Source organism: Dermacentor variabilis, chromosome 3, assembly GCF_050947875.1.
Source record: "Dermacentor variabilis isolate Ectoservices chromosome 3, ASM5094787v1, whole genome shotgun sequence".
In the NCBI taxonomy this organism is placed as follows: domain Eukaryota; kingdom Metazoa; phylum Arthropoda; class Arachnida; order Ixodida; family Ixodidae; genus Dermacentor; species Dermacentor variabilis.
In genome coordinates this window covers 77,192,856-77,210,166 of record NC_134570.1, presented here as the reverse complement: position 1 = coordinate 77,210,166, position 17,311 = coordinate 77,192,856, and the positions used below count along the sequence as shown (strand labels likewise).

General features: G+C 43.9%; 1 protein-coding gene across 1 annotated transcript in view; it reads right to left on the bottom strand.

The window, feature by feature from the left end:
* Positions 1-17,311, bottom strand: part of LOC142574572 (cytochrome P450 3A41-like) — a 30,481-nt gene that overhangs the window by 1,332 nt on the left and 11,838 nt on the right. The window contains exons 7-13 of the mRNA XM_075683622.1: positions 16,529-16,674; positions 15,744-15,859; positions 13,529-13,619; positions 11,310-11,467; positions 8,298-8,386; positions 6,372-6,509; positions 3,923-4,085 (exon numbers count right to left, since the gene is read on the bottom strand). Coding sequence (XP_075539737.1) covers positions 3,923-4,085; positions 6,372-6,509; positions 8,298-8,386; positions 11,310-11,467; positions 13,529-13,619; positions 15,744-15,859; positions 16,529-16,674 — 901 coding nt within the window. The remainder of the gene's footprint in view (positions 1-3,922; positions 4,086-6,371; positions 6,510-8,297; positions 8,387-11,309; positions 11,468-13,528; positions 13,620-15,743; positions 15,860-16,528; positions 16,675-17,311) is intronic.

Sequence of the window (17,311 nt, the reverse complement as noted above, 5' to 3'; positions counted from 1 at the left end):
GTGGCTGGCAAAACAGTGTCTACTGTACTACACCTGAAAGAACGTTTTTTTCAGTAGTGGCATAACTCAATTTACACATCAGGTGTAGCACAGAGAGAGCTGATACAATCTTAAGGGTTCTCCTTCACTTACGCGATCATGTTTTTGCGAACAACGGACGCATAAGATACCTTAAGGTAGTAACACTTGAAAGGCACGCTACAACACACTAAGATGGTCATTGAACCAGTTTGAAGAATACTTAAAGCAAGTCCTTATGGTAACTGTGTTTTTGAAACATTTCCAATAAAGAACTAGAAAGGAACTTTGTATTACGTATCCCGTATATAATACTAAACGTGAGGCCTCCATCAACTCTCATCACCGCTACCAAGGTGACGTTTCAATGCAGCCCTTACTCTGCGTTTATACCGAGCCTATTGTGCGATGTAACCACATGGATGTGGATGGGCTGTGCGTGTGAGGGTATCAAATAATCGTCTGCCGCTCAAGGTCACGATCCATCTGCGTGCGGGACGTCTCAAGGGGGTAAAGATGGCAGCATGAAAGCTCCTATAGGCGGGAACTGCGGCAGCTACCCTTCGCTAACAGCAGCATATAAGCCCATTCTCCCTGCAGGCTAGTGTGCTAGTCTGAGCGCACATGTGCGCATATATCTACGACGCCAAAATCAGCGGCCGTCATGTCTTCGCGACAGGCAGGTACAGGTGATTTAGCATATTAAACCCACAATTCTCCTTGTTCGTTGTGCGTAGCAAAAAGCAAGAGGGCAGGAATTGACGCGAACATTGGCATAGCGTTGGTCCCAGCTATGTGAACACTACCGCTATCAACAAGTTCAAAGCTCTGACTCTTACGACTAAGTCACGGAAAGTGTCATAACCAACAAAATTCCTATGCGGCTCTAAAGCCAAGCTACCGTTCAAATGGAACAAGTCGACTCTATTATTTCTCTTGCTTGAGTACAGCATGATGATTGCAGCGACTGTATGCAATCGAGCGTCGCAAAAATGCAATAATATCTACAATACTTCATGGTGCAGTTCCGAGCTACCTGCTATGCCAAAGTGCGAGAGCACACGACATTGTACCCGATAATTTACCAGGTTGACAAGGTAACTTCCGTGGGCGTCAAGCCTGCTAAATCGCAACGAGTATCGGCAAGCTTAAGTAGCAGCCGAAGTCAAACATATATGCACACAGCTTCGCAGTCCAGCGTTCAACGTCTCCCGGCGAGGCTGGTAGGTAGAAATCGTGAGTAGCGCTACTAGGTCGCACATTGCAGACTAGGTTGGCCACGAGCACGTCAAGAGCTGAGGTCAAGGGCGAGAACTATGCACAAAAAAAAGACTAACATATAAAAAGGAGCCAGGTTTCATTGCCCGATTTGGAACGGCGACTGCCGTAATCTGTGTACTTTGTACAACGCTGCAGTACACACATCACGCTTGCGCGTAACGGGCTAATCGCCTCCGAACGATTGCAAGGCAGGAGCATCGGTGACAACACCAGAATTACAGCTGCTCAAGCTTCGATGGTAACAGCAGCAGTCCACAGATGTGGTTTGTGGTGTAGACGTCCGAACATGTCCGGATGCAGGTTATGGTGAGTTCCTTACCACTCGTTAACATTTAGCTGGTACGTTCTGTTGCCAACACGCCTAGCTTAAGAACATTCCCTCAACGAAGTACGTTTTTTTAAGTGGTTGTTTTCTTTGTTATTGTGATAAGCATGCTTAGGGTACTTCACGCACTTTCTGGGGCTGTCTATCTGTGTGTCTAACCATTTCAACATCAACGTGGGTTAGAGTTTACGTAGCACCTTTGGGTACCACATCGGATGGGTAACGCAACCAACCATAGGAACAACATTGGGTATGTGCCGCTGTTCAATGAATCACTCTGATACCAACTTGGCAACTGGCAACAATGTGTAACTGGGTATGTGCCGAACTTGAGTAAACCTCTTTCAGTTGAACTTGTGTCACTGGGTACGTGCAACAGGGTATGTTCCAGTGTTCAATGATCTTCTCTGACGCCAACTCGGGTCGCTGGGTTTGTGCCAGTGGGCATGCGCCGTTCCACAATTAAATCAAGAAGGCCTTTTATGCTTCGGCGTTGCAGGCAGGAATCGAACGCGGGTCTTATATCCAGACAATATTCTCTGAATACATATTCACACACATGCCACACGCAGACTTCTTAGCGGTACAGCTAGGTGGCACAGCATGCCCGAAGAAGCCACAAAGACAGAGAGGCCAGGCTGCGCACACGCTTCATGCATGACGTGCTTCGGCGGTGGTACTACAGTGTGTCGTACATTGCTTCAATGTTGATCGCATTAACGTCGACATCAATCCTGCGATGGGTTCTGCCGCAAGTTTTCATTTACCTGTCTCAGCTAGTGCTTGTTCTTTTGCATTTCGTTGTTTTCTTTTTTGGCCTTTCAGTCTACTTCTTTGTTTATTAGCTTGCGCGCTTGTTTGCAATATATCGTCCGTTGTTGTGCACAAACATAAAACAACTTGCGGAATGGTCTGCAATTTGTTTTCAAGTTACTGAGTTACTGAAAACTCCATGCCTCCTTTTCACAAGTGTTTTGAAGTGTTTGAACATCATGTTCAGTGGGCATGATCTTGTTCAAAGTTCTCAAAGTGCGTCGCATTTTACGACCAGCTAGTGAGCCAGCAGTCAGATTATACTCAATAAGGTTGGAGTAGTTTAAATAGGTCCATCAGATTAAGCAGATTTCAAGTCTCTCTAACATATTCCCTTCCACCTTACAAGTTCCGATGTTAATCAAAGGGGTCACTACTGATTCGACTACATTGGGTGTGGGATTCTTGACTAAGGTTTTTGGCAATTTCGCTCCCGGTGCCTGTTGGTTATGCAACCACACAAGAAAATCCAACTACGGTGTAAGAGAAGTACACGGATTTCCCGACATCCTTAGTTTCATGTCCCGTCGTCGTAAGGCACATTGCCAGGGCGCAGTGACTCGAAACGCCATGACGTCACAGAATATCGTTCTCTACTGTGACGCGAAGCGATAAATGTCCCGTCATGCGAAAGTAAATGTGTCAGTGAAAATGGTTGTCTGAGAATACGCTCACATGTCATAGTAGCACTCGCTCACAATTCAACAATAAAAACTCCCGCAGACCTGTTCAATTTCATCGAATAATAATTCAGTTTCCAGGCTGTCAGTTGAATTCAACAAGGACCGAATCAGTTCTATTCTTCGGAGAGTTTGTGCAGGACATCGATGAAAATTTAAAAGAAAGACGCAACAATTATGCTTCGCTGGTGGGCGTGAGAAGCTCAGTTAATCCTGTAGACTATGTATGATCTAACTATTGGTCCTAAGCAGCTTTTGAAGCCAACTTAAGCAGATAATAACCATCAATTTTTATTCAAACTAGGAACCCTTGTGATCATGGCTTCCTATTTCTTCATTCAAAGCTGGATCAATGTTTTAACCTTTCTTATCTTTCCAGTACCAAGTATCAGGCGCATTTCTCTGCCACCACTCAAAATAGTCGGAAAGGCAAACCGAAAGCTAAACACGTTGTAAATCTCGCCTATTAAAACACAAAATCACAGCTTACCTTCTAGTTCCGCACCTTACGGCACCGGAATTTCGAACGCTTACCGTTTTCGATACGTTGAACTAGACTTGAAAAGAGCAGTCCAATAAATAAGACTTGATACAAAGGTAAGAAAGACTAACACAGCGCGGACTATTGCTGCTCCCCTCAAGAATGGAATACCAAATCGCCCAGAAAACCATCCGATTAAACTAGTCATTTATGTAAATTATTTGTGGTGTGAACAAGATATTATTTGTCATACAATGACGACACGTTCAACCACAATACTTAATAAATCCTTTGATTTAAACTTTTCGTCGGTTTCCAACTCACCATGGTTTCCGAACACGCTTCAAGCCTGAAGCGGCGTAACAGGCAAGCCAGGTAAGTCTTGGCTTGAAGCAGGGCCAGCCGCGAGCCTGCACAGTTGCGTGGTCCGGCACCGAACGGCATGTACGTGAAAGGTCTTATAGAGTCCTTGTTTTCCACTAGAAACCTGCAGAAACGTTAACGAAAAAGATTTCTCCGTTCGAGCAAGTGATTGCATTCGAAAGCTAAATGGCGCCACGTACACAACTTCGATGGAAAAATGCGAGGTGGCCATGCCTGTCTGCCTGTGAACTCTATTTCGCGAAACTGCTGGATACGGCCAGTATATAGCTCTGTGGAGTAGTTGCATAAATTTAGCCAATGAGAAACTAAAGTGGCATGCAGCAGAACTCTGTGAGTGGATAATCTCCTACCTTTCAAAAACTTTTCGTCTACTGCTACTCACAGAATTGCGGTGCCGTAGAATGGTACATACGTAAAAATATATAAAACCGTGCATGCATGTATTTAATCCCTGAGGTATGCCCCTTATTTTGTGCGCATAAACAAAAGAAAACATTCGTTTATGGACAAACTGAACTTCGCATCTGAAGTAGCACGCTACAGGCATGCAATCCGGTAAACCTCTTCAGGATTATTTTAAGAGCCTTTCTCTCTGTGTTTACACTTCTCCTTTGTGTTAGCCACTAAAAACAACAGTCTTCAGAAGGTGCCTTTTGCCCCCATCAATTACAAGTATTGCCTCCAGAAAAAAAGTCTCACTTTCGGGCGAAAGGCGAAGCATCGGTTGGGATAGAAAATTTGATATCCATCTATACGAAGTAAGGTAAGCAGTTTTATCAACTGTGAATACTGCTGTAAATATTCGCTTCTAAATGGACTAAGAAGCACAGTGTCACGCGTGTAGAGGCATACATGAGCAGATCTCACTCGATTACGGTCGACACTCGCTGTCAGAACGCTGACGTGTTCAAGAGTGGCAGCAGCGACCAGCGAAGTCCCCTTCGTGCTGCCTCTAGCTTCAACGCGAACTAGGCAGTCCAGAGCACAGCACACACGAAGCAATCAGCCTTCTCAGGTAGGCTATCCTTCGAACTCACCGCAGATTATTTTCAAATAGGACGCGCGCAGCCGCGGCCGGAGTACAAGCGGATACGCCCGCTACCGTGCTCACCCTTTCCCCTCCTAGTGCGCTCACACCTTTCCGCTCTCCTCCCAGCGCACGCTAGAACACGCCGCCGCACTAATCCAACATCCTTCTCGGCTCACCCTCGCATGGTTTCCCTCGCGCCCACAGCGATCATAAGACGCACTACCGCGATCTTACCGCGCTTAGACTTTGTACGGAACATTACGGCGATGGCGAATATTCGCCTGCAGTACCCATATATTTGCTATGGCAAATAAATTCAAGTTAGGAGAGTTAGTCAAAGTTCATCTGGTTTGAAATAAAGGCGACCACAGCGCTACAGCAGCTTTGTATCCTTACGTTGTGAAACTTGTCTTTAATTTCAGCGCCGCACAATTTTCTTTTCCCCGCCAATGTCAAAGAAAAAGGCAGAGCACTAGAGAGGTTCCGAGGTCTCACACACATCACTACCATGCGGCGTGCAGCAGGGTGTATCTCGACGATGACACTGCCGTCATCGCAATTGCAAGCTATACGGCATACATTTTACGTTGTGCGCCACAACACTATGATTTTACATCCGCACGTAGCAGCACACGTGCGTGCAGGTGGTGTTCTGCTGGTACGCTACCACTAACCTTCTCGATTCGGATATCGGAACGCCGACAGTGCTTGAGTTGTCTCCGTTTGTTGGCAAGAAACAATCTCCGTATACACAGAAGCGTGCAACGAGCAATGAGAAAGGAAGCGATAAGTGCCTGTTATCAAACAGAAAGCAGGAATGTATGGGCTAGGTTGCAAGTGCGAGAGGATATCCTTGTTCAAATTAAGTCATAAGTGTAGTTAGGTGGGGATTGACCAGATCCAGTAACCGGCAGCCCAACAGTACAGCGAGAGAATATGTACCTACGTAAACGAAGTGCAGTCGAGAGTGAAAGATGAGGAGTAACGAGATTAAAAGATTGTGGTTCTTCCGCAGGATACTGGTAATTGGAGATCGCCGAAGGTTGCCGTTGCGGACCTAATTTTAATAACAATGACGAAGGTGATTGTGACAAAAGCACTATTTTCTGTAGAATAATGCCGAGAGCGCATTATTTTAGCAAAATATACTCCGTCACTAGGTCAGCACCGAATGTGCATCAGTGTATCACCATCGGCCGTATAATCTGTAGATTCTAGATTTATCGGAAGGCGGAAAGCTGCCTAACTAAGCGTCACTTACTAAAATAAGAAGTGTGACAGAATAATGCTTAGCAGTGACGCAGCGGCTGCATGGCATGCATTCACGAGGCTCACAATAAATCCTCAGTTAAGCCGTACCTTTCCGGGCTGAAGTTCCCCGGCTGAGGAAAGTACTCCGGGTCGAGGTGCATTCCCGCCAAAGGAATGTCCACGTTCATGCCAGGTGTGAAGCGGATGCCGGCCACGGTTGTCTCCTCCATGCAGAGGCGCATTATTCTGCGACAAATTTGAATGAGTCTGTACAAAGACATACAAATAGTGCATCGATAAAAGCGCGAACGTTGTCAGCCTTGAGAATAACAATGATCAAAGCGAGGTAATGTTTTGCACATGTGGACTTCAACCGTGGAGAATTTCTGACATATTTTCTAATGTTTAACGCAAACGCTTTACACACTGGCAGACACAAGTCGACGCACACAAGCGCTAGCAATAAACAATTGTTTATTGATGTTTCATTATGGTTCTATCAGCACAAAGCCGTCGTAAAAGACATGTGCAAGCTAATTAAGAGGCAACAAGAAATTAGATGTATTTTCGTGGCAAAGGAACGGAGGCATGGCAGCACATTCTATGGCTAGTTCATTGATTGGTGCAGCTTCAATTGGTAATGTATACAATTTATATTTATGCCGGCACATCATAAAAGAACTGTGAACTTTATGCGTGCAACCACGCTTTAGTGTGGTTAACAAGCCATCACTGTAATTATAAAGGAAACAGCTTTAATTTTAACTGCCTCTTAGGTAGCGCATGCTTTGGGCGATGCTTTCGGGCTGACACACCCGTGACCCGGCTTCCAGTAAACCATTGTTCGAAGATAAAGCCTGTGTGTCATGTGTTGTGTTGCTCCTTGTTTTATGCTTTCTTGCGCGAAACACTAAAAGAAACATGTCGTACCAACAAGGCAAAATATGTGTTTTTGCTTTTGTTAGTACAGCAAAAGCCCTTTAGCTTTCGCGCCCTCTACTGCTACAACTTTTCATTGAAAACGCGGAGAAAAAATTTCGCAGCGCTAGCGAAAACTTGAAGCAACGCTACGTTCCGCACTGTCTCAGAGCCTTTCGTACAGTACTGATGCCGCAGCAGAATATTAGCAGCGAAGCGTGAGCAATTTGCGCATCACTGCCCGCTCGAAGTGGAGCCTTGCTTGTTGTTCTGCTGTCTGCCAGTCTAAGGGACCATCATGAGGCAGCGACACCGGTGAACTGTGCAATCGTTGTCACGCTGTCACGGGTGAAGTCACGGGTTGTCTGCCTGGCTGCACAACTGGCACGACCTGTGTCTGTCTGGTCCTTGTAGACGAGACAATACGTAGTTAGAACGGTTGACTGCCATGGAAATGTGATTCAGAGCTCTGGAGACAGATATATTACGTCATCTCATTGTACGTCTCCGAATCACTGATAGGTAATTGCCGGCAGTACAGCTTTAATATTTGTAGAACGGAACAGCCTCATCGAGTGCCCTCTCTCTCAACGGCGTCGAAGTACTGCTGGTGTATACAAGACTTTCTCAAAAAGTGCTACGTTCACGTTCTACAAAATAAGTGGTGTAGTCAACCGGAGCATGAACAACAGCACTCTGGAATAAGTCGGGGATTTCGTTCATAAGAGTGCTTTATTATTTTGAGGGTCGCCTTGCATGTTCTGTAATACTGCCGATTTTGTTCGCAAATTGTTGCTTTGCGAGTTCCTTCGCGACGCTTTGTGTATGTTTTGGCTACTAGGTTATAATGTCGCTGTCTACACATTAAGTGTTCTTTTTACTTGACCTTCTGCACTAACTATGCCCCTAGCTGTATAAAAAACCTGCACACGTATATCTAGACTTACCACCTGTTTATGGGAAATGGAGTACCTTCGGCCATGTCTGTGCACCGTCATCTCACTCCTTATATAATGTCCATAAAACATGACTCCGTGAACTGTAACACTACAGGCATTATAATCTGCGAAACCATGACAATCATGGTAAAGAAATAATGTAATTACGGCCGCTTACAAAGGATCGGGCGAGGTGAGTCGCATCGCTTCCTTGATAGAAGCCTCAAGGTAATGCATCTCTTGCAGAGTGTCGTAGGTTAGTCCTCCCTGAAACAAGACGAAAAATTATATATTAACGCATTTGATCTCAATTAGTCGCCACTTAGGTTTGTAAAATTGCGTTTATCGTAGTAACAAGAACGTGAATTGTGGAACACGAAGGCATGTGTTATCCGCGTCAACTTTGTGTTCGCGTCATACAGTTTGCGCTTTATATTAGGAGAATCAGGACCATAAGCTCTGCCAAAATTAAACCAACTATATTTCAATGAGATCATCATCATAATCATCCTCATCATCATCCCGTTTTATGTTCACTGCAGGACGAAAGCCTCTCCATGCGATCTCCAATTACCCCTGTTCTGCGCCAACCGATGCCAACTAGCTCCCGCGAATTTCCTATTTTAATCGCTCCACCTAGCCTTTTGCCGTCCTCGGTTGGATTTCTCTTCTCTTGGTGCCCATTCGCTGACCCTAATGATCCAACGGTTATCTAACAGGCGCATTACATGACCTGACCACCTCCATTTTTTTTCTTATGTCAATTAGAATATCGTCTATACCCATTTGCTTTCTGATCCAAACCACTCTCCTTCTGCCTCTTAACGTTATGCCTAGCAATCTTCCTTCCATCGCTTTTTGCGGGGTCCTTAACTTGTTCTCAAGCTTCTTTGTCAGTCTCCAAGTCTCCATGTCAGAGCTGGTAAAATGCACTGATTGTACACCTTCCTTTTCAATGATAATGGTAAGCTTCCAGTCAGGAGCTGACAATGTCTGCCGGGTGCGATCTAACCTATTTTAAGTCTTCTGCGAATTTCCTTCTCATGATCAGGGTTCCCAGTGATTAGTCGACCTAGGCAAATGTACTCCTTCACAGACTCTAGAGGCTGACTGGCGATTCTGAATTCTTCTTCCCTTGCCGGCTAATCATTATTGTCTTTGTCTTCAGCATAATAATCTTCAACCACATTCTTACACCATCTCTGTTAAGGTCCTCAATCACTTGTTGTAACCCGTCTGCTTTGTTGCTGAATAGAACAACGTCATCGCCGAACCGAAGGTTGCTGAGATATTCGCCGTCGATCCTTACTCCTAATCCTTTCCAGTTTAACAGCTTGAATAGTTCTAAGCACGCAGGGAATAGCATTGGAGAGATTGTGTCTCATTGTCTGACCCCTTTCTTTATAGGTATCTTCCTGCTTTTCTTCTGTAGAATTAAGGTAGCTGTAGAGCTTCTGTAGATATTTTCCAAGCTCAGGTTATCCTAATTTCTCGTGATTCCATGAACTTCCGATTCCTGTGTTTCCTATTATTCCTTTGATTGTTATGTTTCCTATGTTTGCTGTTTCGATATGCTAGCTGCATGCTTAAAACCGCATATGATTTTTGACACGAGACGAAGCTAAAAACTAAGAGTGTTTCGCCGGCACCGTAAGTATCCTACCCAGTTCGAGATCTTCCACGAAACATGGATTTGTTTTCGCGTAGCCCCCCCCCCCCCCCCGCACGATCATTCAGCTTCTTCAATACGCAACACAGCCCCAGCACACATCACTGCCATAACGTTATCTGAGTAGGTAAGCGTCCATAATAGCGAATTGAGTTTACAGCACGATTCGAGATTGTCCAGGCAGCCTCACTTCAGTCGACTAATCATACAGCGAATGTCGTGTCTATGAGGCCTTAGTCTACTACCAGTAACCACGGCAGTACTTCATAATGCTTTGAGGAGTGGTTTGTTTTTCTCATTCGCGGGTTTTACGTTTAAATTATGTGGCCAACGTGCAATAATAAAAGTAAAAGAATACTGAGTTAACTTCAAAGGCAGTCGTAAAACACTGCCCCGTCTAACCCGCCATCAGTTATACTGGGAGCTATGTACTCTAAAATAATATTTCCCTCATAAATTCCTCAAGACCCCTTAATTTTGAGACGTTGCGCAATTTTTTTTACCAGCGCATTGAAAAAAGTTTTGGAAAGAGAGAAAGACACAACACACTGTCGAACTTGCAGGTAAACGTCCTAGCGGAAAATGCGCAGGAGTCCGCGCACTTAGAAAAACAAATTATTATAAATATCTACATCACCAGCAGCAATCGGCAAGACAAAAGCTCTCTTTTTCGTTTTACATACACGCCATTAGTCATAGCTCATATGTATTTTATTTTATCCCCGACAACGTTTAGGTGAGAATTAAGAACAACATTGTTACTCTGTCGTTCTCGTATGTCGCGTCAAGTTGTTCTGGTTTTGAATGACAGCTTGTCGTTCTCTCGACTATTCCCTTAAGGTTTGAGTAACTTATAAACAAAGAGATATTAAAAAGTATATTGGAATGAAAAGCTTTGCTTGCCGGTACACTTATGTAGGGTTGTACAGGATAAGACATATGTATAGGAAGCGAAGGCAAGCAATTGAATTAACTTCGCTTGCTGACGGCGATTCTCCCGTTTTACTGTTGCAAAAAGTAAGTGGCGCTACGAAACCAATATTCTGAAGCACGTTTATACAAAGTACCTGAAACGCAAACATAAGGAACGCAAGGACAAGGGCGCCAAAGTACGTCTCGCAATTAGTAAACCCCTAGCCGCAGCCACAGGGCACATTAGCGGGAGAATGCATGCATTCCGGGAAAGAAACCCCGCAAAAATCAATAGCTCTGAATAGCTGGTGTCGCCATCATACCTTCAGCGACTGCTCTCTCGGAGTAGCGGAAGAACATGTTGAAAGTCCTGCATTTTTGTGCATTGCAAGCGCCGGAAATAATTTCATGAGCCTGAAACACGTCATGGTAGGCATGTTTTCGACAAGCGAGAGATTCCCTCATCACTAAACAACTTGCCGACGAAGTACGGGCCATTGAAGATCAATAGCTTTTTATTCATTTATTTATAACATACTGCAGACCACAGTAAGGGCCCAAGCAGGAGGTAGTAAGTGCATATACAAATAAGTGTGTTTTTGTAAATACCTCTGAGACTGCTTTGTCGATTTCAGATATGGCTTTGTCCTGGCATTCGGGATGAAGAGCCAAGAAATAGGCAGTGAATGTCGTCGACATGGAGACACTCTCCACACCAGCGATGAAGAACACAATCCCCTGGGCTGTAATCTCGTCTAAGGTCATCTCTGCGAATAAAAGTTAGAAGCGATGTAGGTTTTCTATGACGTAAAAATCCCAACGCGAGAAATACTACAAATAAAGACCGTTTACTCTATTTTTCTTGCTCTACCAGACTGTACAATTAGGATAGTCTCTGCTAGAGCCTGCTTGACCTTTTGACCTTGAAGGACTCTGGTTTACCAGGTATTTTATCTTCAATGACAATGGACGGTGCGTTCTGTTTTCCGTTACTTTCAATTTAGGAAAGGAATAGAGGTGACAAGAGAAAGGCCGAGAGTTGAACCAAGCTCAGCCCGGTTGGCTACCCGGTGCTGGAGAAGGGGGAAAGGGGAGTGAAAGATGAGAATTACAGAAGTGCACACTACGCGCGGACACACACGCGATGAAGCGTTGGTCGTTGAGTTAAACACAAGTGGTCATAGGGGCAGGCGCATCTCAAGTAACAGCACCAGGGCTTTTGTAGTAGTGCATACCGTAGACGCGCAAGATCAGATTTTCGGTAAAACGCATGTGGCTTTCAAGTTAATCGTCTTTTCACACACAAACGCACAAAAGAAAAAAAAACATTAACGTGCTCGTATTTCTGTCTGACTGATAAGCATTGCCCACGAACGATGGTGTCTTAGAAAAATTATGCGACTTCAGCTCGTCTTTGTAGTTCTGAAACCGAAGCTTTATTTGCCTTTCTTTCATGCGGCGTCTATGATCCTCTCTGGCGCTTCCCACTTCACACGTAACGCCACTTGAATGAAACCTGCGCGTAGTGCGTGTGCGAATATATATTCACACAAGATTACCTGGATATATATAATGAGGGTTAGATCCCGCCCAACACAGGAAACATATTAAAATATATCTTTTTTTATTTAACAGCGCCACACACCCAGTGGCACATACTCCTTAACACAAGTTAGCGTGAAAGAGATCCATTGAATAGCGGAACAAAGCCAGTGTCACATGCGCAGTTGCCCAGGAAGAAAATATGGTTGGTTAGTTTTTTTATATTCGATTTATTTTATTTGGACATACATTTCATAAGAGGAAAATACTAAACGCAAATGAATTCTGCCGGACTATAGTCTTTCTACCCGTAAATTGCTCAGTAGCAGAGAATAAATATCGCTTATGTTTTTACGTTTGGAGTAATAGCAACAATCACACAAATGTAATAAAAAAGGATCAGTGTCGCGTTAGACATCTATATAGCAAGCAATTGAGAAAAATATTGTAACAGATAGGACAGTGCAAAATTGTTCATCCTTCACAGAAACGCATTCACGCGACAAGTAGCCGGCAATCAGCAAAGCAGCCCGACCATGGACGCAGTGCACCAAGTTGGAGGGGAAACGGTTACAGACAGAGAGGCATACATACATACATACATACATACATACATACATACATACATACATACATACATACATACATACATACATACATACATACATACATACATACATACATACATACATTCATACATACATACATACATACATACATACATACATACATACATACATACATACATACATACATACATACATACATACATACATACATACATACATACATACATACATACATACATACATACATACATACATACATACATACATACATACATACATACATACATACATACATACATACATACATACATACATACATACATACATACATACATACACCGGAGAGAGCGTGATATATCCAATGAATGTTAACCGCATCAAAACCACAATAAAGCCTATGATGACACAGAATACCAAGCAATGTCAGTGCATGCAAAATGGTGTCCTGTGCCTGTGTGTGCTTTAATGTGTGTAGGTTGCTTTGTTATTTTTCTTATTGTGCTTGGTGGAGCTTTTTCATATTTTCTTGCACTTAAGTTTTATGCGTCAACTGTGCTTTCTTTTTGCCTTTTTGATACTTGGGGAATACGGAAAAAGAACAGCAGGTGACTTCGCAAGTGGGGGCACTCTATGCTTACCGGCTGGTAAAATGCCTTTAAATGCGCTTAGATTTTTCTTTCTTTCGCGGTTATGTGCTTAGAAAACGGGCATTCTTACTTTTCCTTTCATACTCGTTCACTGCACCATTTTTGGCATCGTCCCAGTCGTAGTCCGCGTCCATGAACAGCTGAAGGAAGTCTTCTTCTTTCTGGAGGATCATACATCGAAATGGTTAGCAAAATAAAGCTAAAACATAAGCCTGAGAAGCTAGGCGGCAACGTTGCTTCACCTTCCGCTGAACAAAAGAAAACGAGAATACAGACATACATAAGTTTCAATGTTTTCTAACACTTTTTGCTAAACCGTCACCACAAAGGTTCGGCATTCTTACATGCTTTTCTCAGTTATACCGCGACCACACAACGTATGCGTGGACTAAATAGCTTGAACAAGACACGATTGTAATACATTGGTTTGCTTCCAATAGCCATGAAGCGATACAGATTAACGGAAACGGCATCAATTAACCTATGTACTCTGAAGCTCAGATCATAGAATCACGCATGTGGTGTCATCGCTGGTTGAGTCACGGCAATCGCTGTCGCCACATCTGCATTAGTTGGTATTTAGATAGACTAGAATACTTTCAAATGCCGAAGAACCACTCTAGAACATGGTGGTGGAGCACCAGAGATTTGACAATATCGTAACAAAGCTCCGGTATCAGAGGGGGTATATCATTAGGTACATTGTGGCACTTTACTTATCATGTTTATTACATTATGGCCATGGTTCGACACCGAAGAATTCAAATTCGTGTTTACGTTATGCGCCTAACCGTTTGCTTTCGTTTCTTTTGACATCAATGAATGAACGCTTCATGAATGTTTTACTTCTAGAGGTCCTCAAGTCTAGATTTTTGTGCCACTGATATTAAAGTATGTCAGATATAATACAAATATTGTTCACGGGGAAACATTCAAGCACGCACACGATATACTGTTACGTTAGCGACGTTGGAAAGTTTACTATCACGCTTTTGTCTCAGTAGCACAGGAACATGTTTGTGTTGCAGGTTCTTCAAAAGCCAACGCTCTCATTACGTGAAGTACTTTAATCATAGTAAGCCAATACTCTACGAGGGCAGCTAAGACGTATACGTGATATGTTCCATCGTGATATTCTCGAGCAGTTATACCGGGCGTCCCACATAACTTGAGCCAAGAATTTAAATATGAAAGGCGCGTCAGAGGCGAATACAACCAAACGCATACTATTCGCAATAGCCTATAGTAACACAGACTACTTTTTGTTTTCCCCATAGCACTAATTATTTCAGGCTAATTACCTAACTTTTTATTTATTGGCTGTGGACTCCAATTATGATACGCAGATTTATAGAGCACATTCAGAAACCACCGATTCTGTTGTTTCCTTTACGGTACGTCTCACGTAGTCCTTTTTTCCGGGTTGCACAGAAAGGCCGCGATATATGAAAAAAGCCACGTGACGGAACGCTTGCGCATTGCTATCGTGCTGCTCTCAAGCGTGCGTTCGGTGAACAAGGTCGGCTCCCGTCGGATGGCGGCGAAAATGCATGCTGCTGGACGAGCGCTGCCGATTAGATAAAGAACGCCCTGCTGCTTCCTCGTCGCCGGTTACGATGCAGCAGACCTTGTTCACCGAACGCACGCTTGAGAGCAGCACAATAACACTGCGCAAATGCTCCGTCACGTGATTCTTTTCCTATGGCTTTCTTTGCAACCCGGAAAAAAGGACTAGGTGAGACGTATCGTAAAGGAAACAATCGGTGGTTTCTGGTGCTCTGCGAATCTGTGTATCCTACTTGAGGTCCTCAGCCAATAATGAAAAAGTTGGGCAATTAAACTTAATCAGTCAATGAGTTATCGGGAAAACAAAAACAATGCCTGTGTTACTATAGGCTATTGTGAATAGTGTGCGTTCGGTTCAATTCGCGTCCGACGCGCCTTTCCTTTTTGAAATATTGGCTCAAATTATGTGGGACACCCTGTATATGTGCATGCATAAGGGATGTTTAGCTAGTCCTTTTTCAACCTCTTGAGGCACCAAGTCATCGTCCGGCCAAAACACGTATCGAAAGGGGGAGACGGCCTCCACGAAAGCTACTCTTAGGCAATAAGGTGGAATACACGCTGGAACGGGCATCAGCATCTCTCAATAAAAGAGCTCGACTTTTCAGCAAGAGCTCAAATGAACTTCACAATTATTTTGCGACCTTTCCTGCTCTGCTTGAGATATTCAGGTTCAAAGATTCTGCTGCTACTTAAGCTGCGCTCTTTGACCACTTTACCTTGTTTCTCGACTTTCTCTCTTCAATCATGTGGGCAACGAAGGCTTTGAAGACATCGGTACTTGCTTTCGGTGGGTAATCCGGCTGCAGAGCTTTGTATATACTGGGCATAAGAACTGCGGATGGGAAACAAAGCTGTGGTTAGTGACACGAAAGACGAAAAGAAATAGAGAAGAAACTAAACTGTGACTCGTCATGACTCGTCATGACAAATTTTGCGAATTTTCTCAGACATAACAAATAACTGTTTTCTCAACTTTCTTTTTTTCGCATAATTTTGAGGATAGTTGGCTCCACATTAGCAGCGCTGGAAGAATACAGCAGCAGTGGACGAACAAGTGACGCAGGTGTGGTAATCGGACGCCACGAACACTGAAATTGCTTTTGTGCTTTAGAATATAAAGAACCACCATTTCTGCGCAAATATATATATATAAAAAATAACTGGCCAATGGGACGTAAAAAAGGACCACGTTTTAGATATGCCATGATATATGTTTCTTTGTATTTTTGATGTTTGTTTTCTTCATGCTAACCACACCAACTTACTATGCCCATCTATATAATATCAGTTCATCAATGAAGCTCGGTTGCTATTTCAGCGCTCGCGGCGTCAGACTTGTTTTTCGGCCCTCTGCCCTACTATCGCTTTTGCCTTAATACATATTTTATAATCATAATGTTGTGTTGGACTGGTTACTTTGAAGAAAAGAGGCGTTGCAAGGCCTGCTTGAAAAAAACCATAGCATCGATTTTTTTTATGAGCAGTAGAGGTGGCTACTAACATAACATTAGCAGCTTCCATCCTGCCATGTTTCCAAATATGGCCTCGAGACAATTTATGAGTGGGTGGTCCTTGTCCTTCTCGCTGTCCAAGTCGACGCTGTAGTTCAGGGCAGCGGTAGTGTCCAGCGACGTGTGATTGAACAGCCTGCGCGAAGCAGCCTCTTCTTGGCACCATTGATGACTCTCCCAAAGAAAAAAAAAATATGCAAGCGAAGCTTTCTGCGATAATTAGCGGAGATTTTAACGGCGAAAGCTTAATTTTTTTAGGTTTAGTCTAACCCGAGAGCAGTGAGTTGATGTCATGCGTTACCTTGCCTGCACCGCTGCTTTTTGTCTGCGTAGTACACAGAACACACAGGGAGAAGCGTTTGCTTGGGGCGTTGTTGTGTGCCATATTTCATTACCTCTGAGAGGGTTGAGCATTGTCATTGCTTCACATGACACATCGTATCGTTGCAGAAGCAATTATTTGAATCGGATAGTGCGGCTGTACGTGCCAAAACCACAATCGAATTATGAGGTACGCCGTAGTGGCAGACTCCGGATTAATTTTAACACCTTGATGTTCTTTAACGTGTCCCAAAATCAAAGTGCACATGCGCTTTCCATTTCAGCAACGTCGAAATGCGGCTGCCGTTGTCGGGATCAAATCTGCGACCTCAAGCAATGCCATAGCCGCAAAGCTACCGGGGGGGGGGGCGCGGGGGGGGGCACAGAAGTGTTTATTTGACGGCTGACCGCTGCCGTAGCGTCTCCTGGGCTCTGCGGTGCGCTTTTATTAT